We start from the raw sequence: 19179 nt of genomic DNA, 5'->3' as shown, positions 1-19179 counted from the left end.
TCTGCTAAGTTCCACAAAAAATCATTTGCACATCATCCTAAGATTTCAAAACTTTCGCTTTTAAAAATTTTAAAAATGTATCACGAGGCCTGGTGGCTAAATGGTAGCACTTTGAGCAGCCACAAGTCAGGGGTTCTATTTTGGTTAGAGAAAGATTGACTCAGCCTTTCATCTCGTAAGTGGGTCAATAAAATAAGTACCAATCATACTTAGGGATGAAACACTGGTGGTTCAACACTTGGCTGACCACCCAATCAGAACATCTGGTCCTACACCAAAAGTCGAAGAAAACTGGAAAGGGCACAGTAAGTCTTGGCCTTTCATGGGCTGATATATATATATCCGACATACCAGAAATTTTCTAACTAGTAATAAAATTTTTTTACAATGTTCATATTATTATACGTATATTATAATAATAATTCATATTAATTATAATATACATATAATTTTTCGTAAAATTCTATTTTCAACAAAATGAATAAGTAAAATGAAGTATCACAAATAAATTATATAAAAAATAAATTTAAAAAAAAAATAATTTTCATTGCTACACTGTTTTCTAACCTAAAACAAAGGAAAGAACATCACAGTAATGTAACAATGAAGAAGAAAATAGAACTTCCTAAATTCAATATTGTAAAAGGGTTAATTCAATATCCATAGCTCTAAATGCATTAGGTTTAGTTTGAGATTATTTAAATTTTGATAAGCCATTAAGAGTAAGTGTGTATGATATAAATACAACTTACATTTTTATCTTTGACCATCATCAGAAAAAACCTTTGACGAGGTACAAAAGCGGTAACTGGACCAGAAATTTTCTAACTAGTAATAAAATTTTTTTACAATGTTCATATTATTATACGTATATTATAATAATAATTCATATTAATTATAATATACAGATAATTTTTCGCAAAATTCTATTTTCAACAAAATGAATAAGTAAAATGAAGTATCACAAATAAATTATATAAAAAATAAATTAAAAACAAATTGAATAAAAAAATAATTTTCATTGCTACACTGTTTTCTAACCTAAAACAAAGGAAAGAACATCACAGTAATGTAACAATGAAGAAGAAAATAGAACTTTCTAAATTCAATATTGTAAAAGGGTTAATTCAATATCCATAGCTCTAAATGCATTAAGTTTAGTTTGAGATTATTTAAATTTTGATAAGCCATTAAGAGTAAGTTTGTATGATATAAATACAACTTACATTTTTATCTTTAACCATCATCAGAAAAAACCTTTGACGAGGTACAAAAGCGGTAACTGGACGGACAGTATTGTCAGCTGCAGTAGCCACAGGAGATGTTGGCAGGGGACAGACCGATAATCCTGATTAGGCAGACTTATTGGCAAAAGTAGGAGAGCTAGGGACAGATTATATGTTGAGATTAATGCTACTCCTTGAGTTTCATACTTCTGATGTACTTTAACACCTGAAAACATTTAAAATAAATAAAAATTATTGGTAACAAATTTATTTTATAAATCACTTTATGTAAAAATGTAAGTAACATATGATCCTTTTATGTTAAGTAATAGAATGTTTATAATGTTAGATAATTTATCTCTTCATAAAAGAACTATGTTGCTAGAATTTTTTGATGAATAGATGATTTCCTAATCAAAAATCTATTATTTTATGCTATTTTTGTGTTGTTTGAATAAAATCCAATAGATTATTAGAAAGTTTTAATGATTGAATGACATTAGTTCAGATTTTAAATTTATTAACAAGATGTGAGAAGCTTTTAAAACAATATAGTTTTGCTCATAATATCAATACTGTAAAATTGTCCATGACAAATTCTTTAAATTTTCGTTAAAGAGCAGAAACACAAAGAATAGAAGAATAACAAGGTTAAAATAAGGAAAGCCATGGTATGACAAAAAATTTAAATTTTTGCAAGGACATGGAAACTGGATGCCAATAAAAAAGCATATTATAAGCAACAAATGAACATAGAAGAATTCAGGTTATGAAAGCAAAGAGTAAAAAAAAAAATTTCATTATTTTTTTTTTAAATATTGATTTAAGGAAAAGGAAAACAAAAGAACTGAAAGAAAAACGCTTTTCTTAGACATATTAGAACATTCGTGAGACTAAGGTTAAAAATGTTTAAATGTAAGATAAAATGGATAATAATTTAATTTTCATTAGAAAGTCTTACTATCATTTCCAGTTTCTTCTAATTTAGAAAAATCAGTGTGCCCCATGTAAGCTTTCCACTGCTTTTCATTTCTTCCAATAACAATAAAACATCTTTTTACTCCAGGTTCAATTTCCTCACACACATATGAAGTGATAGTCTGTGATGAAAATAAAAGTTGATATACACTGTATATATATGCGCACAATTATTTATATCATTTTGGGTTTTATAATAGCTTTGTACAAGATTTTTTTTTACATTCTAGCAGTAAGACACAATTATTATTATTTAAATGGTGACATCTAGAATCCAGCCAGCAGAGAACTTTCAGTAAATTTCATTAAAAAATGGAATTTCTGAAAATTACTAATTTTTCATCAGTAGACTATTTTTTTTTGTTCCAGATTAGTTAGTTGAAAATTTAAATCTTTGCCCATGCCAACACACAAATTATTTTTCTCACCGATAGCAAATCATTTCTACTTTTCATTCTCCCCTTCCTTTTCTAACGTACATTTTCAATAAATAAAATTGAAGCTCACATAAAATTTCAAATTTTGCATGATATCCTTGTTTTATTTTAATTTGTATCTAGATTTGTTTTGTTTTTTTTAGAACTTTTTTGGTTGAAACATTCTGTGAATCAAGCTCAATAATTTTGAATTAAAGCAAGTTTAAAGATATTTAAATATAAGCAGCAATGTTCTAAATGTAAGTTTAAATATGAAAAAGGATAAGTTTTCTATTAAGAGCAATAAAGAAATCCTAAAAATGCATTACACTTTTTTTCATAAGAAAAAATAAATGATTTAGCAAAAATATGAGCCTGAAGAAAATGTTTAAATAAAATTTTCAGAATAAAAAGCACATAATAAAAAATTAGGAGGAAAAACACACAGAATACAGAAAAAAGAACAGATTTACAGAATATTGAGAACAGAATAAAAAAAGGACAGAATAAACATAGAATAAAACAGAACAGACACAGAATTCTCAAACAATTTACAGAATAAAAAAAAAGAAGAAAAAGCATTAAATCTATATTCTATAGTATTTTGCGCCCACTTAATGTTTCTATATATATTCATTACCATTAATCACCAATGCTTCCTAAAAAAATGAGATGAAAAACAAAACAAAAACATTCAGAATAATGAATATTACAGGGTCTGGGATTGATTAACAGTTGCAATTAAATTTACAACTTAGTAGAATAATCTGTTTCCTTAGTGACTGCCATACATCATTTCAACTGTTTCAAGGGCAACTCATAATCATAATAGAGTAATTAACAGTTATTCTAGATTTGAAAATTTCAGGTCTTCCTTTATAAGAAAAATATTAGTAACTTCACACATTTAATTATAAAATGTTTAAGTCTGAGAATTTAAGATAATTATTGTGCATATAAAAATTTAAATGTTTAGCAGATAAAAACACTAAATATCCTAATTTTAATGAGTCAAACTTTTTTTTTCAAAAAAATTAAAACTTTTTTTAATTATTAATAAACTTTAAATATATCAACTACAGATATTAGATATTAACAAATGTTATAAATGATAATGATAAAAAAATACATGGTATCAAAATAAAGCTCACTTCAAACATTTGCATTAAACATGGAAAAAAATTATATAATGAAAAAAAATTATTAGAAATAGGAAACTAAAATATTTTTGTAAATTATTAAGTAGTTTAGTATACATAATTTTAAGTATAATGATAATATTTATTGACTGAAAAAAAGTATTAGAACATATTTCTCATAATATAATTTCACCTCTTTAAGACAAAAATATAGAAATTCAACAGAATTTAAACCATCTGTATTTTGAATGTAAATACGAGGAAATGTATCTCTTAGCAGCAGTTTGTTTTAATTTGTAATTTCCTTTAAAATAAGAATCACAACATGTCTTAAGAGAAGCTCGTATTCAAATTTTAACAAATCTTATAGATATTAAACAAATCTTATAAATGAAAATGATAAAAAAATTCATGGTATCAAAATAAAGCTCACTTCAAATATTTGCGTTAAACATGGAAAAAAATTATATAATGAAAAAAAATTATTAGAAATAGGAAACTAAAATATTTTTGTAAATTATTAAGTAGTTTAGTATACATAATTTTAAGCATAATGATAATATTTATTGACTGAAAAAAAGTATTAGAACATATTTCTCATAATATAATTTCACCTCTTCAAGACAAAAATATAGAAATTCAACAGAATTTAAACTATCTGTATTTTGAATTTAAATACGAGGAAATGTATCTCTTAGCAGCAGTTTGATTTAATTTGTAATTTCTTTTAAAATAAGAGTCACAGCATGCGTTAAGGGAAGCCCATATTCAAATTTTAACAAAGAAGGAGCACCTAATAAAAAAAATATAATAATAAAATATACTTTAGTAACATAATAAACATTTTAATATAATAAGAAAACTCCCAAGAATTTTTTTTTTAAATTAGGCAATTAAAAAACTTGAAGTTTCTTTTCAAGTGATTTCTAACAATGCTCTTAAAAGTTTCATATTAAAACACAGCATTATTTATCTAATTAATCTTTAGAAGTAGACAGAAACATAGTTGCTTCATTTCTATAATAAGTGTGATAGTTCCATCAATGATCAAACTGATACAACCTTTTCTTGGAATCAGATACTTTAGATAAATTATTAAGACTTCTAAATTTTTAGAATTCTTAGACTTACTTTAGATAAATTTTTAAAATTGAACAAGAGATGTCTTTAAAAAAATACTATATTTTAAATGGCTTATTCATTTATAAAACTAATTAAGTGAACAACAAGTTAGGTTTATTGAAATGAAAGATATAAATGTAATGTAATATAATAATAATGTATGTTGAAATTAAGATTGTATATAACCTTATATAACCTAAGCCGCAATGGCTTGTTTAGAGGTTGAGTTGTCATTATAAAAAACTAAGGTTCAACCCATGATGGTCACTTGAATGATGGTCACTTTTTTTGGTTCACCATGATGGTCACTTTTTTTCATTGACCCAATTCTGAGTTTATGACAGTCAATGTTCAATTCTACAGCCTTGTAATTCTGAAGACGGAGTTCCCAGAAGACAAGGAAACTCTTGGATCAAGCATTTGAGCAAATTAGCCTTCTGGCAGGACTTTTTGAGGGAACTAGCTCGCATTTGCATTACATGGTGAAGAAAACCACAAAAACCTTCCATGGTTAGCCCAATGGCAAGGGGATTCTATCCCATAATCTGCCTACCACTGAGGATATTTTATGTCAGCACTGTGGTCAGTGCGAGAAGAGAGCAGAATTCGTATCAACCAGCCACTGCCAGGATTTGAACCAGGGTCTCCTCATTGGGAGAGGAACACTATCCGGAAGGCTATAATAAAGGCATTGTATAGTATCAATAATTGAAATAAGAGTTCCAGTCCCTTTCCCTATAGTAACAACAATAAACAGAACATTTTCCCATCAAACATAGCCTTGTGATATTCAGACAATTTAAAATGATTAATAGTACTTATGATTTTTCTATCATTCAGAATGATTTATACCTCTGACTTTTCTGACATTTAGAATGATTTATTAATTTACTTTTTTTTATCTTGACACTTAATATACATTATTAACAAGTTTTTTATGAAAAGAATAATAGAAATGAGTAGCTCATGTGTTCTACTCTGACAGCTAAAGACAACAATTTTTCTTCATAAAGCATGAGGAAGTGAGATGACCAGCCACAATTTTAAGTTTGTTGACTGTTAAAAATATTAATATGCTGGATATTGAAACAAAAATGTGTAGTTTTTGTATCTGTGCAACAGGGCCGGATTTACGTATAAGCTAAAGAAGCTGTAGCTTGGGGCCCCGAGATGGCAAGGGCCCCCAGATCCAACTTTTTCCTTCTTTTTTAAAAAATTTATTCCGAGCTGTAGCCCTCTGAAGCCTAAAATACTTTTTTTTTCTTTTTTACATTGGCGAATGGTTTATAAAATCTAATAGAAGTGTTTACAAATATAAAATAATTGTTACTCTTCACTTTTTTAACCAAAAGAGCAATAAAAAGGCCTTTTGACTGATGAAAATATCCTGTAGCTTTTCGTAGTTACCAGTGATGGGAGTAGTCCATGGATCCTAAAAAGCGATACTCCATGGAGTAGTTAAATAGCCGCCTCAATTTACACTGTGGGAAATGTTTTCAGTTTCTTTAAATTGCTGTGGGCTCATTTGTCCACAGAAACACCCTTTTGTCTGATTTCTGGGCAAAAAATTTCTAGGGCTGTGGGAGAATCTTGTTTAGGGTCACTCTGTTTCGAGATTTCCGTTGTGTCTCATTGTCGTTTAATTTTAACTTTTCTTTTTCGAAAAATATATTTTTTCCAATTTATTATAAAAGCTTTTTTTCCTTTTAATTATCCTAAATGTTTTAACTAGCTTAATTGTTTAATTTACTCAATTATTGTAATTGGTTTTAATTTGTTATTTTCCAAATTAATCGTACATGAATCTGTGAACTCCTTTCTTTATTTATTTAAATGGTGGGCCACTATTAAATTCTCTCTTTGACAGGCCTATCTGCCAAAATCCTTGATTTGGTCTATTTTGAACAAAATTGAGATAACAGATGTGGTTTTACTTTAATTTTACTTACTGCTAATAGACAGAAGGAACATGTGATATTGCTTGATAGAGCATTGAAATCAAGTGATCATCAGCTAAACAAATGTTTAAATATATATGTAAAAAATATTGTTCAAACCTCCTGTCTGACCAAATTTTCCATGTATCCCCGAAATATGAATTATGTTTAATTTGTAAAATATGATATTTCGTACACAAAATTCATTTATTTAGTTAGCTTATGATTTTATTGTTTATTGATCATACTTGTTTCTATTTTTAACTCCCTGATTTTTGTTGTTATTATGTGTTTAAAGTTAATAAGGCATCTAAATTTTTTAATTTATAAGGATTTCAAATTTTTAAAGCAAAGTCGAAATAACTTCTTAAAATTGAAAATTGAAACTATTTATAAAATTTTGGCAGATTTGTTTTTATTTTAAATCTGTGCATTTAATTTAATAAAATAAAAACAAATAAAAAATAAGTTTAAAAAACATAAATAAATGACTTGATAAGATTTAAACCTGAGTTGTCAATGAAAAGGAACATATCTTTTAAACATTTTGAAAAATAAACAATTTTAAAAGGTAGAAAAGTTTTTTGATTTATTTAAAAGGCAATTTTGTCCCATCATTTGATCAAGAGACTATTTAATATCTGTTTCTAAGAAGCAGTCAGTCACGTGTGGGTGTGAGGATGATGTAATCAAAAGAGGCATACAAAAAAAGCCAATTTAACTTCAGTTAATGCCCTCGATATTATATTTTAAAACTCCTCGCAAAAATGTAGTAAAAAAGTTATACAAATTAATTGTCGCAAGCAAATTAATATTAAGTAAGAACGAATCAAAAATGATATCGAAATATGCTGAATTACTAATGAGGCAGGCGGGATGAAAGACATCGAAACCAATTTGATTAAATAGTAAAACTAGAAAGTGTTTCAAAAATCCGGGCATGTAACAGGCTTCATTTTTTTTACTGCCACAAAATTTATCGGGACAATTCGTTAGATTTCAATACGGGTTATGTTTTTTCTTTAATTAAATATTAAACATTAACTAATATTTATCTTTCAAAGCTTTTCCTTCTGTAATAACGAATGTCAAGCATTTAAAGTATCCAGTTCAAAAATGTCAAGTATACAAATGACTTCATTTATTAAATTTAAAAAAAAAATAATAATAAAAAAATATCCGCAAGACAGGTGTGTATATTTGGGGCTGATGATTATGAAATCTAACACAAAACTGCGAGATCGCGGGTTCTATTCCAGCTGATGACAGTTTTTAATTATTATTTCTCAATACTGAAAAATGAATTTCTTATTTTTTTTTAAAGTATGCATGTTAAAAACTAATAATTTAACAAGTATTTAAAAAACTAGAAAGCTACAGCCCCTGTTCATTTTGCACACTAACCCTCATGGTTGCTTCTGACTAATCATTGCAGATTAAGAGGAAAAACGGTTTATTTCCATCTTTTTATTCTACAAAAATTACGATTGAATTTCTATTTACATTTTGAAGATGACTAAAATTTGGCAAATCAATAAAATTGGTACCTCCTGCAGAGTTATTACCCAGTGAAGATGGACTCAAGGGTACTGAGTTCGAATCCCAGTGTTGACTGGTCGATACGAATTCTACACCTGGCTTACACCAGCCACTGTGCCGAAGTAAAATATCCTCAGTGGTAGACGGATCATAGGTCCCCTTGTTGTCAGACTGACAGTGGAAAGCTTTTGTGGTTTTCCTCATCATGTAACTTAAATGCTGGTCAGTTCCATCAAAACGTCCCCCTCCAAGACAAAAATTTCTTCCAATACTTGATCCTGGAGGTCCTTGTGTTCTGAATTGAGTTTAAAATTAGAAGTCTAATAAGTAGAACACTAGTAGTCGTAAACTCGAAATTGGGTTGGCTGTTCAATGACTATTATAAAATAAACTAATAATTTGGCCGGGAAAGCCTGGTTGGTAGGGCGTTGAACTCGTGTTCGTGAGAATGGGATTTTGAATCCAGCCAGCCGAAGAATACCTATGTATAAAATGGTGACTAGTGCATGTTAAATCTGCGTCACAAAGTCCTCTAAGTTCTCACAGCAAATCAATACCTCTGGGTACTGATCCAGTTCTCTTGTCTTCTGGATTGAGTTCAAAATTTTAAGATTATTATTCAATATGATACGGAGTTAAACATTTGTAGTGGTAAACTCAAAATTAAGTCAGTTGTTCAACGGCTGTTATAAAAAAAAATAAAACTAATAATCCAATTGTATTTCCTTATGTTCTTTCTAACTCCTTGCTTATTTTTCACACACCTTCATAATTTCATGTTTCTAAGTCATAGAGCAGCAAAGCGAAATGTAACGTTAAAAAAAAATAATAATAATAATTTAAAATTCCAAATAACATATATTCAGAATTTCAAGGGAAAAAAAACTCTGTTAAACATATAATGGTTCTTCTTACATGCCAAATCTTTACTCTGAGCTTAAAATGTTCTTAAAATGAGTTTCTGTTTTTTTCCTCGTGCAAAAAATATGTGCAATAGAAAGGCTCTACATTACAGTCCCATCACAACCAATATATTTAACAATCAAGCAATATTATCAAATTTTTAATAATATAATGTTAATATTCAGCAATAAAAAATACAACTGTTTACTTTAGGTGTATAGAAATAGAATTGAACTTAAAAGGGCCCCATCATTTTCAGTAGCTTAGGGCCCCGCCAAGCTTAAATCCGGCCCTGCTGTGCAATTCAAATGAAAATGGTGTTATAGTAGTTAGCCTGTTGGGCTAACAATATGTTTATCTGGCTAATAAATATGCCTTTTATTTTTCAGGGTAACTAGGTAGAAACTAATCAAGTTTGTTGATAAAGAATAACTGAACATTGGGTTAGACACTCAGTCTTACCTTTCACTAGTAATTGACTCAACAAGCCAAAAAGTATACAGAAATGGTGATGGGCACACGATAATGAACATCATTTGTTCTCACTTTAATGTATACAAGGATACATAAATGACAAATAAGATTCAATAAATAAGACTTAATAAGATATAATGAATAATATATTTTTCTTTTATGATAAAGCATCAATAAAGCATTTTTTATTGTATCATTCAGTTCCACATTTTTTTTTAAAAATTAATCTGCATTATTTCAGAGTGAAAAATAAACATACTTTAAGTTTTATGTAAAAAAAAAAAGTATTTGAATATTTTTATTTGAAAGCCTATTTAATTCCTTTTATAAAAATCATGATTTGTATATTGCAGTATTTAAAACAATACAAGTTTCTTTCCTAGATAATTGGTAATGTTCATCAATTATCAAAATAAACAACACCCATACTTTAGTTTGTATCTAAGTAATGCTTTTAACTTAATGTAGTAAAATTCTTATTGTTTTAGTAACATTCAAGTCATTACTTTAAAGGGTCATTAATAATAATCAAAATGCATTTGACAACGTAACATGTGAAAACAGCTATACAAAACTTAGCTTAAATAATTCAGTAAGCAATGGTAAACTTACAAAAAATGCTAACAATGTTGTTCCTGGTGAATTCCACCGTAGCAACGATACGAAGCTATCAGCAAGAGAAGAGACAGGTTTTGTAGCATTGGCTGAAAAAGAATTTCTATGTAACACAACAACATAAACGGAAAATTTATTCTAAACCATATGCAAATTATAGTAAGAAATCATATTAAACTAGTTTAATGGTATCAGTTTTCAAATGTATTGCAAATTAAATTATTTTAATTGCATAACTAACCAAAAATTTCTGATTTGAATATTAACTTTCTGAAATTAGTCTCAGCTTATTGAAAAATTTTAACTGCAGGCTCTCTTGTATAAAAAAAACCCTGCTTTCCCCATCTTATTTAAGAACAAAGAAAATTTAGTATAATTTTTACCCAGAGACTCTAAGCTTGGATATTTAACATGACACTAGATAAAAGTTTAGGTTACCACGAGAGTAGAATTATTTAGAAAGTGACAAAATAAGCCAAACCTTTCGACTTTCAGTTGCAGCAATTAGCAAATTTTATTTTTAAAAAAATTCCAAATATATAATAATAATCATGAGAATCTAGTTATATCACATCAAACAAGTTGATGCATCTGAGCATATTGCTCGAGATATATTTTAGATGAAGCAGGGTATATGTCGGGGAATGCAATCCTGGCACCACAGGATCACAAACCAATGTCTGCAGAATTATCACTTCAACCCCACAGGAAAACTAATTTTTCTCCTTTAAAATACTTGATATATTTTATTGATGCTTGAATCAAACAATTCTCAACATTGATGCAAAATTGGCAAGGGCAAATTGGCATTGAACAGCCGCCCCAATTTTAAGTTTATTACTTCCAATGTTCAACTCCGTAACCTTGCTATTTTGAACCCATTCCAGAAGGCAAGGAAAATCCTGAATCAAGTTTTGGGAGAAATTTACTTTCAAGGAGGACTTTTTGATAGAACTAACCCGCACTTGAGAAAGGAAAAACACGAAACCCTGCATGGTTAGCCTGGCAGCAAGGGAACTCTAACACATGATCCATCTACCATTGAGGATATTTTATGTCAACACTGTGGTCAGTGCAAGCCAAGTGAAGAATTCGTATCGACAAGCCATCGCTGGGATTCAAACCCAGGTCACCTTATTGAGAGGTCAATATATAACCGTCGTTGAACAGCCGACAAAATTTTGGGTTTACGAGTACTAATATTCCACTCTGTAGCCGTGTAATTTTGAACCAAACCAGAAGACAAGGAAACTCCTGGATCAGTACCCCCAGAGGTATGATTTGCTATGGGAACATGGATGACTTTGTGACTAGACAGATTTAATGTGCACCAGTCACCATTTAGTACATGGGGAGTCTTCTGCTCGAACTCACGCCCTCTTGGACATGGGCCCACTGCCCTGCCAACCAGGCTTTAGAGTGGCAAGATACAAAAAATGTGTTTTAGCACTATTTTGCCTCAAGCATTTCAATTATTTATTCATTAATAAATTATACTTACTAAATCACACTAAGTTGTCCTTAAGCCTAAAAAATATAAAAAAAATTAAAAAAAAAGACTTAATAATACTGATAAAACTAAGTTTATTAATAGAACATTGTAAAAGTTTTAAGAAGAAGAAGAATTAAGTTAAAATATGCATGAAAATAAAATCTTTTAATATAGAAAAAAATTGAAATCGAAGACTTGTAATTCATAAAAGTTAATACCAAATGTGTCCTTTCATGAAAATTGACAAAGTTTATATTGAATAATAGTTTTACTAAACACATATAATTTTTTACCAACCAGTTTCAGCACATCATAACTAATAGATATTATGAAATGATTGTGATTTAGTCTTTTTAGATATTATAGGGAACAGGTATTAGATACTTTAGAGCTAATTTAAAGTTTCCCGGTAGTTACACCCTTTAAGAGACAATTATAAAAGCACAACAGAGAGAAACCATACAATCCTACAGATATTATTGGTCATGCTGACAAATTAATTTTCTGTTTGAGGATTGCCTGTGATTGAGAATGTGCTTCTCAATCCCTTACAGCAAAATGAAACACATCAAAGAGGATGCAAGGAAGAAACAAGAACATTGCACTTTTCCTTCTTAAATATACTTTAAATTTTTAAGAGATGAACTAGCTTTGGAAATTAATAATTAGTCCTTTAATAAATTTTATGTTCACTGATTTTAGGTAATAAGTAATTATATGCCTTTTTTAATAAAACTAATTCATAGTTATTATTTAAGACATGCTAAAAATGGAAGATATCGCAATTAAAAAATAATTGCAATTGCATCTGAGAAGAAAAAAGAAATTCCCTACAAATAACTGAAAATCTTACTTTGTCGTGTTGTACTCAATTGCATCTGAGCAAAAAACAGAAATTCCCTACAAATGACTGAAAATTTTATTTTGCAATGTAGCAATTTTTTATTAAAAAAAGATTTTGCACTTTTACATAACTAGTTAGCATTGTGTTTAAGTATACTTAGGAAACTTAGGTATATACTTAGGTATATACTTAGGAAATTTTAATATAAGGAAATTTTAATAGAGTTGTAAACTGCAGAAGAAATAAAATAAATGATGAAGTACATTTTTTTCCCTTTAAGTATTAACCTTGGCTGATGAATACAAAACTTTGTGCACCAAGAAAATGTTCCCCAGGTTCCCCTGAGAAAAATACTAATGAATCCTAAGAGAAAAAAAGGAACACCCTAACCGTATCAATATCAAAATTATTATCTTAATGGTGCATTTTAAAAATTATAAGTTTCTTATGCTTAAAATATTTTTCTCTAAGCCGATAAAATTTCTTGAATAACTAAAATGAATATACAACTGTTATAATAAGAAGGCAATAAAGAAATAGCGCTCACTTGCGAACTGTCAAAGGATCTCCTTCAGAATCATCTTCTGCGCTATCATCATCATCAACAACAACAACAACAACAGGCTCAGAAAAGTCTTCAACTAATTCAGAAAATTGAGAAGTCATCCAGTGACAAAAACGACCGTATATACCTCGCTGTTTTTCAACCGAAGGAAAAGGAACAGCTTCAGCTTGCACTGGCGTGAGCTCAGTGGCACCTAATAATAGTTTAAAAATCAAATACAGTTTAAGTAAAATAACTTTTCAGAGGAAACTATAAAAAGCATAAGATACTTAAAACAAAATGATAGATTTGTAATTAAATGATAGCCTTGAGCAATTCGAAAATTCACATATAAAAATTTTAAAAGATAAAATATGTTTCTATTAATTTAACAACACAATGGTGAATGTCAATGTATTATAAATGTTTTTAAACAGAAAATAAGTTTTAAACAAAAAAAAAATGGATGAGGCTAAAATATTTCAAACGAAGTGTAATTTAAACTATGAGCTCAGAAAAAAATTTCTTCCAGCTTAATTTTTTTTCTTTTTTTGATATCCTTTAAAAATGTTCAGGTTTTTATAAAATTATATCAAATAAATTGTACTGAATTTAAAAATTCAATAAAACATGATATTATCTAATCATCTGATAGTATTTAAGCAGTTGATAGCTTAAGAATTGCTGGATTCAATAGAACATTTTAATTTTAAAAATTTAACAAATATCAAATGAAATTATGTACAGGGTATCTGCTACGTTTTAGATTTTCAAATCCATGGCTTTTCATGACTTTGTCTAATTCCAAGAACTTTTCACGACTTAACAAAGTTATACAAAAACAACACAAACCAAATTTTAAAAAAACATTATAACAGCATTAATTGAAATGAAAGGTATAACCAAAACTGTTATACTATGCATCTTCATATTTATAGATTTTAAATTTAAAAAACAGAGTAAAGAAAGAGTTAAAGCAATAAAATAGCTGGAAAAAATATAAAAACAAATCATCGGAAAGGAAAGAAATACTCCTGATTCTTCAGTTCTCATTTCAGAATTAAAAAAATGACTGGCTTGCTTCAGATAGAATTTTAAATTGATAAAATAAAAATAAAAAATAATAAAAATTCTGAAATCACAGAAGTTAAAAAGATAACTCACTCTAGAAACAATGTTTTTACTTTCATTTTTTTAAAGAACACCATAATTTTTAAAGAACATGATAAAAAGTTTATATTTTTATAAAACATGACTATGAGTGGAGATTTTGTTACAAATTCAGATATTTGGAACACCATGAAATTGGGGGGGGGGGGGGTAAAATCCATTTTAAAAATTAGATTTTTCAGTGACCTAAATCCATGACTTCCCATAATTTTTTTTAAAAAAAGTAGTTAAAATCATGACATTTCATGGCAAATTTTGTTCAATACCAAAATTTATGAATTTCCATGACTTTCCAGGTGCGTGGATACCCTGTATGAAAAAAACTACACATAGGAGTAGAAATTAGGAAATTAAATCAGTGGACATCAGACAAGTGATTAAAAGATATTACTAGTTCATACACATTTTCACTAGCCCATTTACTTTTCCTTATTAGATTTTTTGGTAAAAAAAAGAAACATAAAAAACTGAATTTAAGCAAAACATGAGGCTGAAAATCAAAAAACTGAACCATAAAATCATTTTTTAGCATCAATTACTGGTTCTGCAGTTTAGGGAATAGTCTGATAAAAAAAAGAGTTCAAATTGACTTCCGTTACAAATATAGTTATTCAGTTATTGTATGAGGATAGAACTGAAACTGATGTTATGCCTTTCAAAACTGTTAATACATTTTTCAGTTATTTTGTATTTCCAATTTAAACTAATATATTTATATTTAAAAGCAATTTTTTATAAATAGATGTCTTTTTTATGTAGAAATTATAACATTTTTTAAAAAAAAATACCTTGAAAAATAAAAGGTTAATTAAACAAATTTAGTATTTTTTTAAAAAAAATTATTATTACTACTTTTTAATATTGCATAATTTATCCTTATGCAAAAACATTATCAGCATATTTATATTTAAAGGATTAGGTATTCACTTTTGGTGTTCAATGAGCTGTGGAGCTTGGAAAATTATAAACCTTTTCCTATTATATTATATTATTTTCCTTTAATAAGTTAAAGTAAATTGTATAAAAAATATCAAATATTTATTGTTACATGTAATTATTATGTGCACAATGATTACACCTATATAATTTTTACCTTTTATCAAAGTTCAAGGTTTTGGACACTTTAAGACAGTTTTATCCAGTTTACGACAGTTTAAGACAGTAAAACCCACGTGTCCTGTCCAAAACCAGTTTAGGACGTCCAAAACCCCAACCCTGCTGTCAACATCTTCTACATATTAAAATGCAGAAGATTTTACATCTCTTCAATTTTTAATTCTTATTCAAAGTATTAATAGCACAGTTATTGGAATATAGTACGCACCATTGAAAGTAAGTGTTTTAACACAATCAGCTGAAATCTAAAATCAAATAATCTAAATCTTTTTTTTTTTTTTTAAGTTATCAGATGCACAGATAAATCTCATACCTCACCATATTATGTACATCTCATATCTCACTGTATAATTTACATCGTATATTTTGCAACACTGACCAAGTTGAAGCACAGAGCAAATTCAAGACATCATTGCCTGACAAGACTTATATTCACACACATCTGTGAGTACATAAGTATTTCAAAGAAGTTGCAAAATTGTGAATTTCAAAGAGTTAAGTCTCCGTGCAGAAAATGGTTCATAAATGCAACAAAAAAAAATCTGTATAACGTATAATCCACAAGAGCTGACAGCCATACAATCAATTGAACAGATATCATTAAAGCATCACATTAGAAAATTTAATAAAAAGTAAAAGTTACTTAATTTAAGTAAAAGTTAGCTTACCTTGAACAATGTAAGAGAGCAAAACTGCAGCAGTGCTATCATTGCATTGTAGAGCACCACTTATGAAATCCTTTTTGATTTGCAAACCAAACAGATATCTAAAGAAAATAAGAGAATATTTTAAAAAATATATATAAAGGTTCAATATTAATTCAACATAAATATACAAAGTTTGATTTAAAAAAAACTATTCCATATCCTCTCATTTTAAAATAAAAAGTATAGAGTTTAATTAGTGATTTTTTTGATTTTTAAAAAAAAAATCAAAAAAGTCAGATTTATTTTATTTAAATTGGATTTTTTTTATTTAAATCAGATTTTTTTTAATTCAAATACACTGTAAGAACTTTCATTCATGATTAAAAAAACTTTGTAAATGTTTAATCAAAATTAAATTAATATTAAAACTATATTATAACAATATTTTAGAAGCTCTAACTTACTAAAATAATTTTTCATTATAATACATAGCTTTGAATGCATAGCAACCATTCTCAAATAAATGCATAATTGAAATTTAAAGATTAGATGAAATAGAAAATTTAAAGAATACTTCAGGGGTCTGTCTAGGTTTTTCTGAGAGGCACCTATTTTGTGAAAATTTAGACATAATTTGTGAAAATTAAAAATCATATTAAAAAATTAACACAAATATGGTAAAAATATGGATTTATCATTTCTTATGAGTGTGACGGGTATATATTTAAAGAATATCCAAATTGAAAGTTAAAGTTACATTTTATTTATTACTAATCATTATACATATCAATAAGGAGAAGGAGGACCACACTTACCCATAGCTGCTCGTATTGAGAGGCAATCGGACTGAGGAGACTATTGAGAGGCAAATTCTCTTTCTGACTTACTCCTCTTTTTTTGGAGTTTATTTATATATATTATTTTAAGGGGTTAAACGTGGTCTCGTGTTCTTATCATGCATTCGAAGGTCGACAAATCAATCATCTTGTGACAAATTTCTAGAAAGTTAAAAGTTCAACTGACCATTCGATTGCGAGATGAGAGCATGGGATCTTAATCAACTGTTTAATTAACAAGTTTGACCACGAGAATTGTCACGAGGTAACGTCGTGACAATATCCACCTCAACCTATTAAAAAAAAAGAGAAGAAAAAAAAAGAATTCTCACTCATAGGGTGCAGGTGGGGTTAGCGAGCTCCTCGTACAATTCCTTTCAAAGAAATACATATTTTACATGAAGCATTTTAACTCTACATTTGTGCTTCTTTAATAGAATGGGAAAATTCAAGAACATAAGAACAAAATTCTACGAATTAGGTTTACAATAATGGTGAAACATGAAAGAAATAAAAATAAAAATAAAAAAAATAATAAAAATCTCTTAGGTATACATATTCTAAAAAAAAAAAAACATAATATAGTTCTTGCATAACACCATATTAACTTAACATGGTATTTACAAAGATTTAATTTATATTTAAAACATAGTTAGTTATGCGATACATATAAATCATTTTCGAAAACAAGTAATACATGATGAACATACTGATATAAATAGGCATATAATTAGAAGGACAGCCCCTATAAATTTTAAGGAATAAAAAATACCAGTAAATGTAGGCATTGTAAGAAACTGAAAAAAGTCTGTACCAGAGGAATCGCTTTGTACGTAAGATTTTGTATAAGAAGTATTTAATTGAATTAAATTAAGGCTTGGCTCATTTAAACAGAAAGATATTAGTTGACAATGTTTCATATTACTTGAAACCAAACATATCTTTTCATCATAGCACTTTTTCTCCGCTAAGAATTGAATATTAAATTCCCTAGGTTCAGTTTCTAAAAACAGGCTTTGTGTATGTAACTGTAGAACTTGAAATTCTACAGATACTGTACCTGCTTGGCAATTGGAAAGAGCTGTTATGTACATTTCACTTAGAATTTGGCAGCTGTAACAACCTTTTGATTTAATATCTTTAGAGGTTATTTTCGGGCATATTTCATTGTGTTCTAGTGATATTTTATAGTTTTTAAAATGAAGTTGCACTCTTACTGGTGCCGAAGAAAGTAAGTTCGACTTCAGTACACCTTTTTCAACCGCTAGCAGGTGCATATCTCGTGTAAGAGGAAGAGAATTCTCTTTTGTTGAAATCATGGTTTGCAACCCATCTGGACGTTTTTCACAACGTAGCGTGGTTTCAAAAAAATTACAGGTAACCATGTCCTTGTCAAAAATAAAATCTTTTGTGTAGCTCGTGTTAGCTTGTACTTGCCCAACCATACCTGCGGTTGGATGGTTTTGAGGACTGGACTGTATAAGATATGCTTCGGAAGGATCACCTACTCGAAGCACTAAGGAATCTGATAGATGGAGTGGAGGCTGATTGTAAGAACCTAAGATTTCTAGGAATATGCCATCAGAAGTGACGGCGGTTGACTGTAGTGTGAGGAGTTCCGTGGACATATTCCTGGCTCGTTCCACCGCTATAGTATAGGTGCAACAGTGTCCAATGATTTTGCGGACCTCATAAGAATTCAACAGATCCGGAACAAAGAACAATCTATAAAACAGGCAACCCATTCTGGATACAATTATGCATCCACTCCCTACACTTGACGGATGACAAGCATTAAAACCTGGGTAGGTGAGGCTTTCGTCGGTGAGTCCTTCAAATTCTTTTCCGGCAACGCAATGCTCTCCCCATGCACATTGATAATTTTGAGGACATGCTAACTGTGAGATGGTACGTTCTTGGACAGGAAACGTGAAGTATTTACGCTTGGTAGAAAAGCTGCACTGTGATGAAACTAAGCGTAATTTAAGCTGTAGTAAATTACTCTTTCTAGAGTCCTGGAACCAAAGGCAGGCCTCGTAATCCAATCCTTTGAGGGTGATTTCGGCGGTAGTGAACATATCGCATTTTCTCACGCCTTCACGTGTGTGACAGTTTTGTATATCAGATGTGATGAGTGAATGTGTCGAACAGTCAGCTAATATCATTGGAAAAATGCATAGT

At 28.9% G+C, this 19179-nt stretch overlaps 1 protein-coding gene across 5 annotated transcripts in view; it reads right to left on the bottom strand.

Moving 5' to 3' along the window:
* Positions 1-19179, bottom strand: part of LOC147816041 (FERM, ARHGEF and pleckstrin domain-containing protein 1-like) — a 46930-nt gene that overhangs the window by 5019 nt on the left and 22732 nt on the right. For 4 of the 5 annotated variants that reach the window (XM_087158029.1, XM_087158030.1, XM_087158031.1 and 1 more), the window contains exons 5-9: positions 16184-16281; positions 13233-13443; positions 10347-10438; positions 2188-2326; positions 1227-1452 (exon numbers count right to left, since the gene is read on the bottom strand). In XM_087158029.1, the coding sequence (XP_087014155.1) occupies positions 10405-10438; positions 13233-13443; positions 16184-16281 (343 nt within the window). In that variant the 3' untranslated portion in view covers positions 1227-1452; positions 2188-2326; positions 10347-10404. Of the gene's footprint in view, positions 1-1226; positions 1453-2187; positions 2327-10346; positions 10439-11850; positions 11877-13232; positions 13444-16183; positions 16282-19179 lie in introns of all 5 variants that reach the window. The other variant, XM_087158033.1, reaches the window with a different exon arrangement.

Source organism: Parasteatoda tepidariorum, chromosome 2, assembly GCF_982258835.1.
Source record: "Parasteatoda tepidariorum strain Cologne lab strain chromosome 2, Ptep-v5.0, whole genome shotgun sequence".
Classification (NCBI taxonomy): domain Eukaryota; kingdom Metazoa; phylum Arthropoda; class Arachnida; order Araneae; family Theridiidae; genus Parasteatoda; species Parasteatoda tepidariorum.
The sequence above is the reverse complement of the archived record's forward strand: the minus strand, read 5'-3'. Positions and strand labels throughout refer to the sequence as shown.